At 42.9% G+C, this 14943-nt stretch overlaps 2 protein-coding genes across 6 annotated transcripts; one reads left to right on the forward strand and one right to left on the reverse strand.

Annotated features, from left to right (window-relative positions):
* Positions 1-715: 715 nt before the first annotated feature.
* LOC136956062 (putative nuclease HARBI1) lies at positions 716-4432 on the reverse strand. Of its 3 annotated transcripts, XM_067249880.1 has the most exons (13): positions 4054-4432; positions 3702-3772; positions 3438-3614; positions 3286-3347; positions 3117-3203; positions 2988-3029; positions 2746-2919; positions 2644-2666; positions 2253-2297; positions 1978-2147; positions 1793-1908; positions 1585-1696; positions 716-1490 (listed from the first exon to the last, which is right to left on the reverse strand). In XM_067249880.1, exons 1-13 carry the CDS (start codon positions 4209-4211, stop codon positions 1120-1122), a joined length of 1608 nt encoding a protein of 535 aa, XP_067105981.1. In that variant the 5' UTR covers positions 4212-4432; the 3' UTR covers positions 716-1119. The 3 variants fall into 3 exon arrangements, with proteins under 3 accessions (XP_067105981.1, XP_067105980.1, XP_067105979.1); XM_067249879.1 differs by having other exon boundaries at positions 1793-1884; positions 1978-2297; XM_067249878.1 differs by having other exon boundaries at positions 1978-2297.
* A 568-nt stretch (positions 4433-5000) lies between these two features.
* On the forward strand, positions 5001-14529 carry LOC136956059 (probable E3 ubiquitin-protein ligase HERC3). 3 transcript variants are annotated; one of them, XM_067249875.1, is made up of 26 exons: positions 5001-5169; positions 5619-5685; positions 5827-5938; positions 6034-6148; positions 6246-6322; positions 6494-6715; positions 6970-7061; positions 7469-7599; positions 7708-7835; positions 8498-8565; positions 8671-8792; positions 8937-8996; positions 9120-9225; positions 9406-9874; positions 10128-10285; positions 10479-10553; positions 10690-10719; positions 10821-10907; positions 11051-11173; positions 11390-11533; positions 11685-11851; positions 12152-12215; positions 12439-12497; positions 12638-12821; positions 13527-13626; positions 13709-14528. In XM_067249875.1, the coding sequence occupies exons 2-26, from the start codon at positions 5650-5652 to the stop codon at positions 13921-13923; spliced, it is 3144 nt and encodes a 1047-aa protein (XP_067105976.1). In that variant the 5' UTR covers positions 5001-5169; positions 5619-5649; the 3' UTR covers positions 13924-14528. The 3 variants fall into 3 exon arrangements, with proteins under 3 accessions (XP_067105976.1, XP_067105975.1, XP_067105974.1); XM_067249874.1 differs by having other exon boundaries at positions 5001-5685; XM_067249873.1 differs by having other exon boundaries at positions 5001-5938; positions 13709-14529.
* The last annotated feature ends 414 nt before the right edge of the window (positions 14530-14943 follow it).

Below are 14943 nucleotides of genomic sequence, written 5' to 3' on the forward strand. Positions count from 1 at the left end.
GCACAAAACTAGGATAAGGGATTAAGCCAGGATATCTTGGTGATCCTGGCTCAATTGATCCGTAATCCGGTTGCACTAAAGATGGATAGGGGGCAGGAGGATATGTTATGGTATAAATTACCATGGAGATTTATTCTGTGGAGCTAGCCTGCTCCAGACCAGGCTAAATTCCAGGATCTATTTAATCTCATCCCTAATGTCAGTCAGCAGTCACCACAAATGGAAACCAATAGTTATTTCACTGCTCACTATACATTGTTATCACATATAACTAGACCCACTGTCATTATTTAAACGTTTGTGATCATTAATTTCAATGATTTTGGATAAAAAATGATTTTTAGATGATGTTGCTATCATTAGATAATTTACAGTTTCCCATAGACTATAAGGCTATATATAAAATGATAGAATATTAGGGCCACAGAGGGGAAAAAAACACAAGTCATAATATTGTAACCAGTTGTTTTAAAGGAGGACAGTTGTTAAAATGACAGATGTGGGGCATTTCGTGAAATTGTACTTCAGTATGGTTTCATAAACAAAGACATGCTGATGTGCCAGAATATTAAGTATCACATTGTCATAAGTATCAAAACTGTAAAAACAATATGTAGCTTTTCTGCAGAAAGAACCAGCCTCATAAATTTATGACTTTATCCTTTTTCTTCAGTGTGGCCCTAGTACTCTGTCATATAAACAAATACACATTCCATATGAATATAAAAACACAATGTGTAACATTATGTTCCTTTATTGAATAAGGACAAAACAAAGCAGGTAAACCATCAGCTCCTTTCGAAACTGAAGTCACAGTGACTCTACAAGATGGAAAGCACAGAATCCAAGCATATTATACAAAATGATACATACACATTCAAAGGTCTGTATATAACACACCCTGCATGTCTGCACACTAAAATAAATGCAGGACAAATCCATACACATCAACTGAACAGACAAATGAATGGATGCAGTAGCCTCCCTGCAGCCTTGTATTACACACAGTATACCGCACAAACATCATAAGAGGCCAAATTCGTAAAAAAACGAACCAAAAAAAACCCAAATTCCTCTGCCACCGCAGGACATATTTAACCAAAATTGAAAGCACACATACTAACTAAAATAATTCAACACATATTGGTCCCTCAGCAGCCGACCACTGTCGTCATCAGGGAAGATTGCCGGATTGTCCCAGTCCATGGCTGGTGGCACTCTGGGGGCCCTCTCCTTCCTCAGGCAGGCCACATTGTGGAGGACAGCACAAGCCACAGTAATATCACATGCCCTAACAGGGCTGACCCTTAATTTGTGAAGGCAGTGAAAGCGTGCCTTCAGGAGGCCAAAGGTCATTTCAACTCTGGCCCTGGTCCTGGCATGGGCATGGTTGTAGGCCTGCTGTGCTTCCTGGGGGTCTGTGAAAGGTGTCAGGAGAAAAGGCTGGCAGCCATACCCCCTGTCTCCCAGCAACACACCAGAGAATTCACCTGTCAACACAAAATCTCATCATTACTACCTCATAAACACAGTGATATTCTTGACACAGCCATGATGGTTATAAATAGGGGTTGTGTGGCTTACCTTGTGATAGGCACTGATAGATTTCAGAGGCCCGAAAGATTCTGGAGTCATGGACTGAGCCAGGCCATTTTGCCACAACATTGCTGATCACACAGTCAGCATTGCAGACCATCTGAAATCATAAGATGAGGAATATTACACCAATCAATGCACATCACTGGCAATGCAGAGTGTTCGTCAATGGACAATATCAAAAAGTTATGTTCACCTGAACATTAATGCTGTGAAAGGATTTCCTATTCACAAAATCGGCCTCATGGGCACCTGAGGGGGCTTTTATCCTTATGTGTGTGCAGTCCACTGCACCAATGACATTGGGGAAACCTGTCACACAAAGTAATGAGTATCCTACTATGTGTTAACAGTTGTCCTGTAATTTGTAGATCCTCTTACCTGCAATCCTATAGAACTCCTCTTTGATGTCACAGAGTCTTCTGTGGCCAGGGAAGGAGATGAAGACATCTGCTAATGCTTTGATAGCCAGACACACACTCCTTATTGTGCGGCAAATTGTGGCCTTGTTCAGCTGTTCTGCATCCCCCACTGAGTACAGGAAGGCTCCACTAGCAAAAAAGCGCAAGGCCACACAAACCATTTGCTCCACACTCAGTGCATGGCTCCGTGCAGTGCGGTGCTTAATCCTGGGACCCAGTAGTCTGCATAGATACCTGATGCCATCTGCAGAAAACCTGTATCTTTCATATAGATGGTCATCAGGGAAGGCCAGTGGGTCCAACCGGTCCCTGAAGACCCTTTCTCGCCTGAAGGCTCTCCTCAGCACAAGTGCTTCTTCATCCACCACATCTCGCACGAATGGGCATGCCATTGTCAGAGCAGAAAGGAACACACAATTTTGGGCCTTCATATAGGCTAGTGGCCACACCTGGTGCTGGGGGGGTGGGCAAAAGAGGGCGATGCCTTATAACGATGACTTGGTTGTACTGATTGCTGGGAAAATAAAAAAAACCTTAGAAAGATGCCACCGTCCTGTGTGCTCACAATAAGAGCTCATATGTCATGGCTCACTTGACTTTACGAGAATATACCTAATTTTTATTTTCAGCTGTGTCATCTTCTTGGAGCTGGGGGAGGAAAGAAAAATAATGATTAATACATTTGTGTTACAGTTAGCATACAGTGTACATTGAAGGCATATCTCACCTCCCTCTCAAGTTTTTTTATTTCAAGGTCCAGTTTCCTAATTGTCCTCTTTTTTATTTCGGACTCCAGTGCAAGATTTTCCATCTTTTTCTTCTTGTACTGAATGTCTATGTCTGCCAGTTCTATTTGGCGCCGGAGGTGGTTGCCATACAACTTTCTGATAGCTTGTGAGCTCTGTGAACACAATACAATTAGCGCAGCTGGAATTTGGCAGGATGTGGTGTCCTTTTATTAATACGCACTATGTTGCCAGGCTGGTTTTCCCACTGTATAGCATCTGGGTCCTGTAAAAGAAATTAGATTTTTTGATTTTGATGAGGACTCCTCACCATTGTAGAGTAAATAGTACTTTCACAGTCTTAACATGATACCTCATGCCTTCTGGAATCCAGAGAGATGGTCTCCTCCTCATCATCGTCTCCATCATGTGCTGTTGCTGCTGCACTGGGGCCTTCACCCTATCACATTTAATCGGATTCATATTGAAGCTAGTAGACAAGACATGCCAGGCCTACAGTATGCCTTTGATGGAGTACTCACTGGATCAGCATCGTCTGGTGCTTGTGCTGGTGGCTCTAACAGGAACACAGTGCTGCCAGACACTGCAAGGCAATAGGTAAACCAAAGTCAGACAGTCCAAATTGATTCAATATGAATGTGGTTGTATCCCATGTAGAGATGGAAGGACATACCTTGAATGAAGCGGGTGGCATCTTGGGAGGAACCTATGCTCGTCTCTTTCCCCCCAGGGATCCCCTCTAAGACGGGCCTGCCTTTATTTAGCTCCAAGGCCATGTCCTCTGCTGGGGTAAGGTCAGCCTTTGGTGACCCACCACCCGTGCCTTGTCTGTGGGTATTCTTTTTCACTGCTAAAACAGTACAGACAATGTGTGAGCAGGCACCTTCTGGGTACAATATATGCTTGTGCTTTGTTAAATATTAGTCAGGGACCATACCATTCTGCAGAATGTTCTTGTATTTGATTTTGACCTGCTGCCATGTCCGTTTTGGCCCGTTCATGTTTAATCTACACACACACACACATATTTAATGGAGTCACACTGCAAAAAATTACTTGGTATTTTTGTCTTGTTTTCAGTAAAAATATCAAAAAATTTATCATAGCTTTATACAGTGTGATGGAGTTACTTTACACAATTTCACTCATATCTGCAGTGCATTTCAATAAAAAATTTAACCGTTTCATAATTACAGTACAACTGCATTTTTGGAGATGTGAATTAAATATTTGAATTGTAATTGTGATGTTTCAGCGGAGCGGTGAGTATGTAATTGTGCACTACTTACGCATTCAGGCGGTCTGCAATACTTTGCCACGCTTTTTCTCTTTGCTTTATCACTGTGGCGGTGTTGCCTTTCTTCTTAATTATATCTTTTACCTCCTCGTATGCCTCCATGAGGATTTGTGCTTCCGACGGGGAAAAGTACGCGGCTCTAGTTGCCATGGTAAATCAGTTAATCTGTGATCTGTGGCGGGGTCTATTTGAGTGAGCCGTGAGCGCGCACCTATCCAGGATTGGTTTCACCTGGCTTAATGAATCCGTGTCTGCTCATCCTGGCTTGGTCTTTGTGCAACCAATTAAGCCTGGACGCACATGTTTTGGCTTCATTGAGCTCAGCTGAGTCATTTATCCCGGATGTCTTAATTCTACTTTTGTGCAACAGGCCCCTGGTCACAAAAAACATTACCAAAACAATAACAGCCAATCGCATTTCATAATAGAAACCAATATACATTTACATTTATTCATTTAGCAATATCATTAATTTATTGAACGCTATTTATGCTATAGTATTTTTGTTCACATGCATACATAATATAAAACGTGAACTTAATTTGTGCCATTTGCTAAAATACGTGTTCATTCGTAGTCTACTCTGTGCATTGTGATAACGATTATTCATACTTGATTTAATAATTTAAGGACAGTGCGAGTAGGCTTTCTACTTTCAAAAAGTTCATTTAAATTAATCTCGAACTTCTGGCATCTCCAGTTGATGTTAGTGTTCCAGTGTTCCAAAGTTTGTTGTCACAACCTGTGCAGGTGGAGATGTGTATTCCTGGGGTCTGAACAGCAGACTTTATGTCCCCCCTCCTCTCTTCTCCCACCCCTCTTCCCTCCCTCCTCCCCCCTCCTTTCCTCCCTCCCTCTCCTCGCCCCTCCCAGTGTTTCTAACAGTCTGTGAACGCGTCCCCATCCTGGGTATGAAAACTATTATTCAGGAGAGGGTGTCGCCTCTCCTGAATGCCAACGAACACCATTTCCCAGAATCCCTGACATGCCATTTCCTGTTGCTGCTGCCTATCTACCCATCCAACCAGATCCTCAAGGCCAGGCTGATCGAGGCTTTGAACCACAACAGAGGCTTCTGGAAGGAATGAGGCCTATATACATTCTGATGGTGAAAATGCATGATTGCACTTACTATTGTAGTTCATTCTTGTTATAGAGTGTGTTGGGACACGAAATCCACCTTAATTGTTATGTGCATTTGATTTATGAATACTAGTGGGGCTTATGAATGATCAGTTATGAAGTTATATGTCTTATGAATACACATATTTATGTTGCTATCTTAACATGCATATCTACATTAACATTACACTATAAAAAAAAACTGTTGAAATGACCCACACATTTTAATCATTTTTTATAGCCTACTCAATTTATAGCTATACTTAGGCTAGTTTAAAGCTCGTTTTTCAAACGTGTGTGTGTTTTATGGACTCAAATTGAATGGCCTGACCATTGATGGCACGAGGCCAGTTTCCTTGTGAGGGAAGCAAAAGCGATACTTAGCATCGTTTTCGTTTCTGTCTTTCGTTTCTGTTTGGCTTTATGACGTTTAAGTTTCCTTACGGGACGGCGGCTTGACGTTCATATGAGAGGACCAGCCAGAGGACCAACTACTATATCGGTATTTTTAGGCGATTAAAACGTTGTCGCTATGTTTTCATGGGGAGAGAATACACGCAGGGGGTTTGGATTGGACAAGCCAAAAGCTTTGGACAAACATAATTCCCTTGACAGCGCAGTTTTCACTCGCATAATTTCACAGGTTACGCACTTGTCCGCCGGTAATCAGTTAGTCGCGTTTATCAGAAACAATGGAAAAGTTGCGGTCGCCCGGATGGTTAAAGAAAAGGGGAAAACAGTAACTGGAAAACTGAGTAAGTAGCTTTAGAATACATTTACATCACTTCATCAAAATAATTTAATAAACGTAAAATTACCTAGACATTTCTTTCGGGTTTTGTTTTTTTAGGAAATGTGGATTTCAATGAAAATATTAATTCTCTGAGCTGTGGGGATGCCCATGTTGTCCTACTGACCAAGGCGGGCAGGGTTCTGTACCTGGACGCCACATCTACTGTTCCGCGGTAAGCGCCTACAGTAAGATCAACTTCCAAAGCCTTTAGGTATGATGATCTTCAACAAGTTACAGGAATGTATTCTCCCACTGTTGTTATTTCTTAGACCTGTGGGAATCTTGGAGAAGAGGAAAATTATTCAAGTTGCTTGTGGACAGAAGCATTGCTTCGCATTAACAGAAGGTAAAACACATCTAACTAATCAACCTACTTCAGGCAATTTTAAGCCATAAATACACAACAGTATTCTCAGCTGTACCCATGTGGCAGTAGTAGCACTGTAATAACCAAAAAAAATCAAATATAGTTTAATGTAATTGTGTTGCCTGTGTGTGCGCGCGCGTCTCCCCCCAGACTGCCAGCTGTTCACCTGGGGGGAGAACGGTCGAGGTCAGCTGGGTCTGGGCAGGGGGGCTCCCAGCTCTCTGACCCCCCAGCCCCTCACCTCCCTGTGTGGGATCCCTCTGGCCCAGATCAGCGCTGGGGGGCAGCACAGCCTGGCTCTGTCCCTGTCTGGGGCTGTGTTCGGCTGGGGCAACAACCAGGCCGGTCAGCTGGGCCTGGGAGACACAGCAGGTAGGGGGTTCACCTGGAGGTGATCTAACGTCATTAAATGCAGTATGTAATTCCGGTAGACAAACAAGGAGGTTGATGATTCTTCTCAGTCTCAGTTTGACACCATCTCCCCTGGGTGATGTAGGAGTTATCCATAACATTTAAGTCAAGGTTGCTAGTTTGTTTTTGAGCTGAATAACGTTTAGCTGAATAACCGTGAAGTTATTCAGTGTGAAGAAGAATAACAATAAGGTTTGTGACTGTTTTACTTCCAGACAGACACAGTCCTGCTCCTGTACGCTGTCTGAGTCTCAAGAAGATCGTTTTCATTTCCTGTGGAGAAGGACACACAGCAGCCCTGACCAAGGTCTGTCCTGACACACCGATGGGTTCAACACACCACCTTCACCTCAGTTCCGACTCAAAACTCATGTAAACTCAAATATTTAGATCACATGGATAAAACCTATCTGCAGTGGATACAGTAAGAAGAGAAATGTATTGTGATGACATGAGATGATGTCATGAGTCAGGTGGCTAAGCGGTTAGATAATCGGGTTAGTAATCAAAAGATCGCTGGTTTGATTCCCGGCCGTGCCAAATGACGTTGTGTCCTTGGGCAAGGCACTTCACCCTACTTGCCTCAGGGGAATGTCCCTGTACTTACTGTAAGTCGCTCTGGATAAGAGCGTCTGCTAAATGACTAAATGTAATGAAATTATGCTGTGAAGATGTGGTCATTTCCTATTTCTGTTTACTGTTTGTTGTTGTTAGGGAGGTGTGGTGTTTACGTTTGGCTCGGGCCGGTATGGACAGCTGGGGCACATCTCCCTCCGGGATGAACAACGACCCCGATTGGTGGGGGAACTCTGGGGGGCAAAGGTCACCCAGGTAGCCTGTGGAAGGTCAGCTAAATGTTTTTCACAGCTCAACACTCCAACTTGCCACTAACATTCTGTCATTCTGTCCACAGTCATGTTCATACTGCTGCATTTCACTTTGCTTTTTTCCAGGCATCATACGTTAGTGTTTGTAAGATCCTCCAATAAGATCTACTCGTTTGGGCGTGGAGAGCAAGGGCAGCTGGGAAATGTAGTGAGGATGGATCAGACTGTGCCTCTACAAGTACAGCTGCCTCAGGGTACTGCAGGGCTACTTAAACACACATAAGCAAACACGGGTCCACACACGTCCAGTGGCGAAAATATGCTATCAATTTTGGAATGGACAATTCCATGAAATTTCTCTCAATAGCAATTCTTGAGGGGGACACAAAAATTACTACTGTAACACATTGTAACACACCTACATTGTAATAAGTTAAATGTATAGGGGGGTCAGATGGCTGAGCGGTTAGGGAGTCGGGCTGTTAATCAGAAGGTGGGCAAGGCACTTCACCCTACTTGCCTCAGGGGGAATGTCCCTGTACTTACTGTAAGTCGCTCTGGATAAGAGCGTCTGCTAAATGTAAATGTATATTATTAATATTATTTAAATGCCCTTATGTTTACAGTGATTTATTGGGGGGGACAAATCCTATTTTTCCCAGGATGGGGGAGTCGTGTCCCCCTTGTCCCCGCCCGGGATTTCCGCCTACGCACACGACCACACACACACTCACACATGTCCACAGTCACTCACACCCTTACACACACAAGGTGTGATTTCCATGGTAGTGAAATAACATGGTAGGATGTGATAACTGTTGTGATCACCATGTCACGCAGCACAGGGACCCGTCAGTACAGGGGATAACATGTTATAACTGTTGTGATCCCCATGTCTAACCCTAACCCTATACAGGGACCCAGTCAGTACAGGGGATATTTGCCGGCGGTCATCACTCCTTTAGTCAGTGTTCCATCACCCAGGTAATTACACAAATATCAGTTTAACAACAGTCCTCACAACTTTAAATCAAGCTAATATAACGTTGTGAGTATAGCACTTAATGTGGTGTTTAACAATGTCTGTAGCCACAGGGTGAAGAGCCAGAGTCTGATAAAGTCTCCTGCAGTCGGGACATGATACTCACGCTAAGCGAGGACACGGTTGACAGATGGGTGTCAGAGACAGACTCATGGAACAACATCCAGAAGTACGTCTGACCAACTCGGGTCATTTGTTCAGTTTGATTCAGCAAGTTTCAAGTTCAGGATAAACTGGACATTTCCTTTACATTATATAAAATGAGTCTTTATTTACTCTCTTTATTCTCATGAGTTATTTTTTACACATGCAGGGAAATCACCAAAATATTCTCCTCTCCGGCCTGTCTGAATGGAAGCTTCCTTGACAAAAGGTGAGTTCGTTTTTTCTCCAACAATCTTCATACGTCACAAGACGGACTTTTCAGTCTTTTTTTTCACTGATATTGAACATGCTTTTATTTATGCATGAGGATAATAATTAATTTCTGTTTTAGTTATGACAAACACTACAAAACCTCAGAAGCACAGTCTGGTCTGGACTTGTCCCACGCAAGGCTAGCCTTCCAGAAGCTAGCTACAAAGGACAAAGTCTTAACGAAGGTGATGTGCTCAATCAACACGCTCACATGTTACTAGGGCCTGGCAGATAGCTGTGAGGTGGGGTTACTAGGGCCTGGCTGACAGCTGTGAGGTGGGGTTACTAGGGTCTGGCTGACAGCTGTGAGGTGGGGTTACTAGGGTCTGGCTGACAGCTGTGAGGTGGGGTTTCTGTTCCGGCAGGTGGAGGAGGTGGTCCTGAGCACCCTGATCCCTTCCCTGCTCCCGAAGGAGTCCTTGAGGGTGGAGGCTCCCCTGAGCGTGGAGGCTGTGAGGGTGGAGGCTCCCCTAAGCGTGGAGGCTGTGAGGGTGGAGGCTCCCCTGAGCGTGGAGGCTGTGAGGGTGGAGGCTCCCCTGAGCGTGGAGGCTGTGAGGGTGGAGGCTCCCCTGAGCGTGGAGGCTGTGAGGGTGGAGGCTCCCCTGAGCGTGGAGGCTGTGAGGGTGGAGGCTCCCCTGAGCGTGGAGGCTGTGAGGGTGGAGGCTCCCCTGAGCGTGGAGGCTGTGAGGGTGGAGGCTCCCCTGAGCGTGGAGGCTCTGAGGCTGTACCTGCTCCTTCCTGAGCTGCTCAGGGTTCTAGTGAAGAGGAAGACAGGAGCCAATGAAGCCACGCTGGCCGTCGCTGACGCCCTCCTGCACGCACACACACTCCTCGGTACAGAGCTTTACCCAATGGGACACACAGGGGATTTGAACCTGCCATCTCTTGATCTGCCACATCAAATGTCTGATAATAGTAATAACAATGTATTTATATAGCCAATGATTTTATCCATTGCAACGTACAGGTGGAATTTGAACCTGCAACCTCTTGATCTGCAGTTAAATAATACGTAGAGATCGAGTATAGAGAGCGTAAAGTGAAGTCATCAACACCAGTGTTCATAACCTCTCCGTTTTTCCTTCAGACAGTCTGTGGTTGAAGCTTCCCTACTCCTTCTTCAGGACGATGGTGAAAATATTCCACTGCCTCACTGTCAGATACTTCAACGGCTTATTAACCGGAGACTGTGACCCTGACAAGAACCTGGTCATCACCATAGGTGTACTCATGAAACTGCACAAGGTGACTATCTGCTGCAGCCTCTGAGACGTGAACTGTGTCTGCTTGTGTTTGTTCATTTAAGATTATGAATTTATAAACCATCCATTTTTAAGAAGAATATTAATGTATTCCAAATCCATGTCCCGGGGGATTTGAACCTGTATCCTGTTGTTACCTACGTACCTGTTCATCGTGTCTTACCTGTCTCATACAGGTGAATGGCAACCGACGCATAAAAATGGCATCCAGCAATTTCCACATTGAAGAAATCAAGTCGTTGATTCAGGGTGTGAGTATCAAAAGACGTCTCTAGTTTCGGTCCCGTATTTTCTTTCAAACTGTTGCGTTTAAAAGACAAATGGCTCGTTTTAAGTGTTAGAGGCTGTTATATGAAGTCAATGCTGGACTGCTTCTTCTTCTTTCAGATGATTGACATGCTTCCTAGTTTCCTTAAGGTAAGGGAAGAACAAATACAATTATATTCTGAATAAACAAACTGATTTATTGGGAACTCTAGACTTATAATATGTTTGTTTAAACGAATTCCCACCCTCAGCTGAATTTTCTTTATTACTTTGAACAATCCTGCATCTTTGACATGGAAGCAAAATGCTTGTTGCACAAGCTGGAGTACAACATTAATGTAAGCAAAATAAGAACTATGGAACTACTATAAATACACACGTTATTTATAATATCAATTGTAAGCTTACTGTACACAATATACATAATTAATGGTATATTATAGCTGCAGTCCTGAATGTGAATATACTATTTATTTTTTAGTTGTGCCGGCATCCATTACTACAATTTTTCCATTCTCAAATACTTGTATGCAGAGAGACCCTACTGCACGATGTTTTTAAATATCTTCAACAAAAAGTCCACAATTTCAACAGTCCTTTGGTAGTAAGTATTGTGTTGGCGTTTTCCTGTATGAATATGTCTAGGAATTTGTGTCATCATCCAAGTACGTTTTTAGACAGTTTGAGAATTGTATTTTCAGTATCTGTTGCGGTAGGCCAGCTGTGCATTTACCAGAAATTCGATGGCACAAAGTGCAAACACATAAACAAAACATATGCAGCCATTTTTGTGAAGCTTATAAAAGCATTTTGTTTTGAGGTGAAATTCCGAGAGGAGGACGGAGAGGACTATGGCGGGGTGTCCCTCCAGTTCTACACCCTCCTGGCCAAGGAACTCCTCCAACCAGAATCCAAGGTTCTGCAAGTGAACGAACACTCTGCCCTGGCCTGGTTCCCTGTCGATGTAACTCTTCATCCTTTACTCACTCAAGTCATACGTAGGGTTAGGGTTAGCCTCTAAACAGATTAACATTATGCTTTTACCCGAAATGACGTACAAACAGTGCATTTCAGAGGAACACCTCAAATGACTTCCCTCCGTGATCTGTGTTTAGGACGGCAGCAACACTGAGAAGGCCTACTTGCTGGGGGTGATATGTGGGCTGGCGCTGTATAACAGGTGTCTGCTAAACGTATGCTTCCCCATGGCTCTCTTCAAGAAGCTGCTGGGTCTCTCTCCCTCCCTGGACGACCTGAAGGAGCTCTCTCCCGTAGAGGCAAGGTAGGAAGTTACCTCAGAAGAAAACACTAAGGTTTTCCGTTCATTTGCATTTGTGATACAGATCAGATTTCGGTAAGACTTTTCATGTGTTTATTAGTTAGGCTCTGGATGCCATAAGGCCTTCGATAATGCATGTTATATATTTTGATTATATATGTACATATTGTTTATCAATGTTATCTATCTAGATAATATTTCTATGCGTACTTCTCTTCAACTTGAATTTTATGTTAGCACAAGTCCTGTCTGTATGATAAACTGTCACAGTTTAGATTTTGAGATACATGCTTTTCTACTCAGGAGTATACAACAGCTGCTGATGGAAGATGAAGAAGTTGTAGAGTTGCTGTATTTAGACTTCACAGTAAGAGCTGCAATTACGTACAGCCATTCTCTAGTTTGTCAGTAGTCGTGTAAGAAATGTTCTTCCACCGTTTAATTTGATTGTTTAGGAACAGTCCTGCATCTTTGATATGGAGGCACAAAGCATGTTAAACGAAATGGAGTACAAAATCAATGTCAGCTCTAACAGTAACTATGTACAGAATGAAAATAAGCTTACATGAGTATTTTGTAATCTTTCAAAGTACGGGGGCCAGGAACTCATTCCAAACGGAGGAAATGTACCAGTCACTAAAGTCAACAGGTAACCAACAGAACGTAGTCAAATGTTATTTAAAACATTGATAATTAAAATAATATAGGCTAGGCCTAAATCAAACAGAAATTGACCAGCAAATGTTATTGCCCTTAGTTTTAAGCTTTTTGCATCCTTGTTACCCACAGGCAGAAATATGTGGACCTGTATGTCGACATGGTGTTCAACAAATCTGTTGGGCGCCAGTTTGAGAGGTTCAGGGCTGGTTTCCGGACAGGCTGCCCCCTGCTGGTGTGGCAGATGTTCCTTCCTGAAGAACTCATGACTCTTCTCCATGGGGACAACCAGTACGAGTGGGAGGAGCTGAGAAAGGTTGGGCCAATCAGATGCTCTGAACTTACATATTATTAACATGTACCCGGTGTAGTCGGGCTGCTCATCAGTGTCGCTTTGTCACGTTCTGTACTGGGATTCAAACTTGTGTACTCTGACTTGCAAACGCTGTTTGCAATACCGCTCTCAACTCGGCGCTCTCACGCTTGCCAGGCATAGACAGTAGAAGAAAGCACACGCAGCAATTGACTGGTTGGGCAACCCTGGATACAGGACTGTTAACGGTGTGTTTTTCGCATGGAAGTCTCTAGAAATCTGGCACCTTATTGAACTAAATTAAAAAAAGAGTGAAAGAGTTCACAGACACCAGAATGAACGAGTTCACAGTATCGTTCATCAGGTAGTAAATACGGTACATTCAGTTCACGTTCACCAAAATTATCAACGAGTTCATGAACTTTCGTTCAATGAAGGCGTTCAAGCGCAACACTGGATTTAACCCCTACTGGAGAGAGTTGTGGGAGACGACGATGATTGGTCAAAGTTGTGAGAAAATTGCGGTGATTGGTTAAAATTGCAACGTCGCGCTGAATTAGCGGGGAATCGTTGAATTCGCGTGAATTGGTGCGATCGCAACATCGCGAATTCCTGGAGGGTCTGTATATAACACAGGATATGATACATATTTGGTGACCATTCAGACCAACAAACAAATAATTGATAAATGTTATTTCTTCACAACAGAACGCACAATATGAAGGATACTCTACCACAGATGAGATCATCAAAAACTTCTGGACGGTTTTCACAGAGTTTTCAGAGAAGGAAAAGAAAGATTTCCTGAGTGAGTGAAAGAAGAAACACAAGCTGTATATCCAACTGTTTGTCAATCCAGACCTCTTAGAAATGTATCTGTTCTCGTTCAGCTTTCCTCACAGGAACTGACAGACTTCCCAGAGGACGTCATTCCAAACTGCATCTGAGGATAACACGTCCGTACACGCTGCACGCAGACGAATATTACCCAGTTGCTGAAACCTGCTTTGAGAGGTTGAAGCTCCCCAACTACAGCAGCATTGACGTGCTTCGCCACAAACTGCTTCATGCCATCACCCACTGTGATGTGATTGGGAAACAATAAAAGGCTGTTAGAATTGGAGGTAGTACAATAAAGTTTGAGAAAAAAAAGTGTTTTTCAAAATAATTTTTTCAACCTTTCGAAACTTATGGAGGATTCAAAGGGAGATGTTCGAAATTGTCAATGTCAAAAAGGATTCCTGGCAAATGTGCAGTTTCTATAGTGTATTTTGGTATTAATATGATGTGAGGTCCAACAGGTAGTCTTAATGGCTACCTTTTACTTAAGTAAATGTCAGAGCTCACACATAAAAGCATATGGTAAATGAATAGTAAGTTAAAGCAACTGTCTTTCTTGTATCTGTGTATGAAAATTGTTAGATATGTTTGATACCTTGGAAAAGGACAGCTTTCTGTTTTTGAATAGTCTTGGTAAATGTCACCATTATGACTGGATATTTTGACTGTGTATATGCTTGTTATTTGTGTATATAAAGATCTTACCTGCTGTGCCAGTCAAGGTGTGTGCAATAGGAACATACACAGAGATGGCCCTGTGGTGCTGAATACTTTAATACAAAATACACTCTAGACACTCACGCACATTTGCCAGGAGTCCTGCAACAATTTTTAACATCTCCCTCATATATGGCCATGGGTGATCAGGAATGTCTCTATTCTCGGTCATGTCGACATCGCTAACTTCCTCTGTCTCATCCATAACATACTTCAAAAATATATATTATTCTGCCTTTTGAAACTTGTATTCCACACACACAGTGAAAGGAGATGAGAGGAGGAGGGAAGAGGAGAACAGAGAAGCCTAGTACAGAGTAAAGCAGAGCAGAGTATAAGAGTACAGTAGAATCCGCATCAAGTACTCATCAAATGATGCAAACCTATTTTAGAGAAAATATTTTTCCAAACTTTCGTAACTTGTTCAACCTTTCCAAACTTTTTACACTTTTTTTTGCAACCTTTCAAAACTTTTTAGAAAATATTTTTTCAACCTTTCAAAACGTATTATTCGAAAAACTTTAGAAAATATTTTTTCAACCTTTCGAAATTTCAGATTCAAATTAAA

The sequence above is a fragment of the Osmerus mordax genome, chromosome 14 (genome assembly GCF_038355195.1).
Source record: "Osmerus mordax isolate fOsmMor3 chromosome 14, fOsmMor3.pri, whole genome shotgun sequence".
Classification (NCBI taxonomy): domain Eukaryota; kingdom Metazoa; phylum Chordata; class Actinopteri; order Osmeriformes; family Osmeridae; genus Osmerus; species Osmerus mordax.

What these genes read in the sequence shown, in the direction of transcription:
- LOC136956062 (XM_067249878.1), bottom strand. Translation starts at nt 4,211, where the DNA reads ATGGCAACTAGAGCCGCGTACTTTTCCCCGTCGGAAGCACAAATCCTC. An exon ending in TGCCACCCGCTTCATTCAAG is followed by an intron (nt 3,348 to 3,437) that starts GTATGTCCTTCC and finishes ATTGCCTTGCAG; the next exon opens with TGTCTGGCAGCACTGTGTTC. An exon ending in GGAGTTCTATAGGATTGCAG is followed by an intron (nt 1,909 to 1,977) that starts GTAAGAGGATCT and finishes TTTGTGTGACAG; the next exon opens with GTTTCCCCAATGTCATTGGT.
- LOC136956059 (XM_067249873.1), top strand. Translation starts at nt 5,716, where the DNA reads ATGTTTTCATGGGGAGAGAATACACGCAGGGGGTTTGGATTGGACAAG. An exon ending in GGAAGCTTCCTTGACAAAAG is followed by an intron (nt 8,997 to 9,119) that starts GTGAGTTCGTTT and finishes TTTCTGTTTTAG; the next exon opens with TTATGACAAACACTACAAAA. An exon ending in ATTTCAACAGTCCTTTGGTA is followed by an intron (nt 11,174 to 11,389) that starts GTAAGTATTGTG and finishes TTTTGTTTTGAG; the next exon opens with GTGAAATTCCGAGAGGAGGA.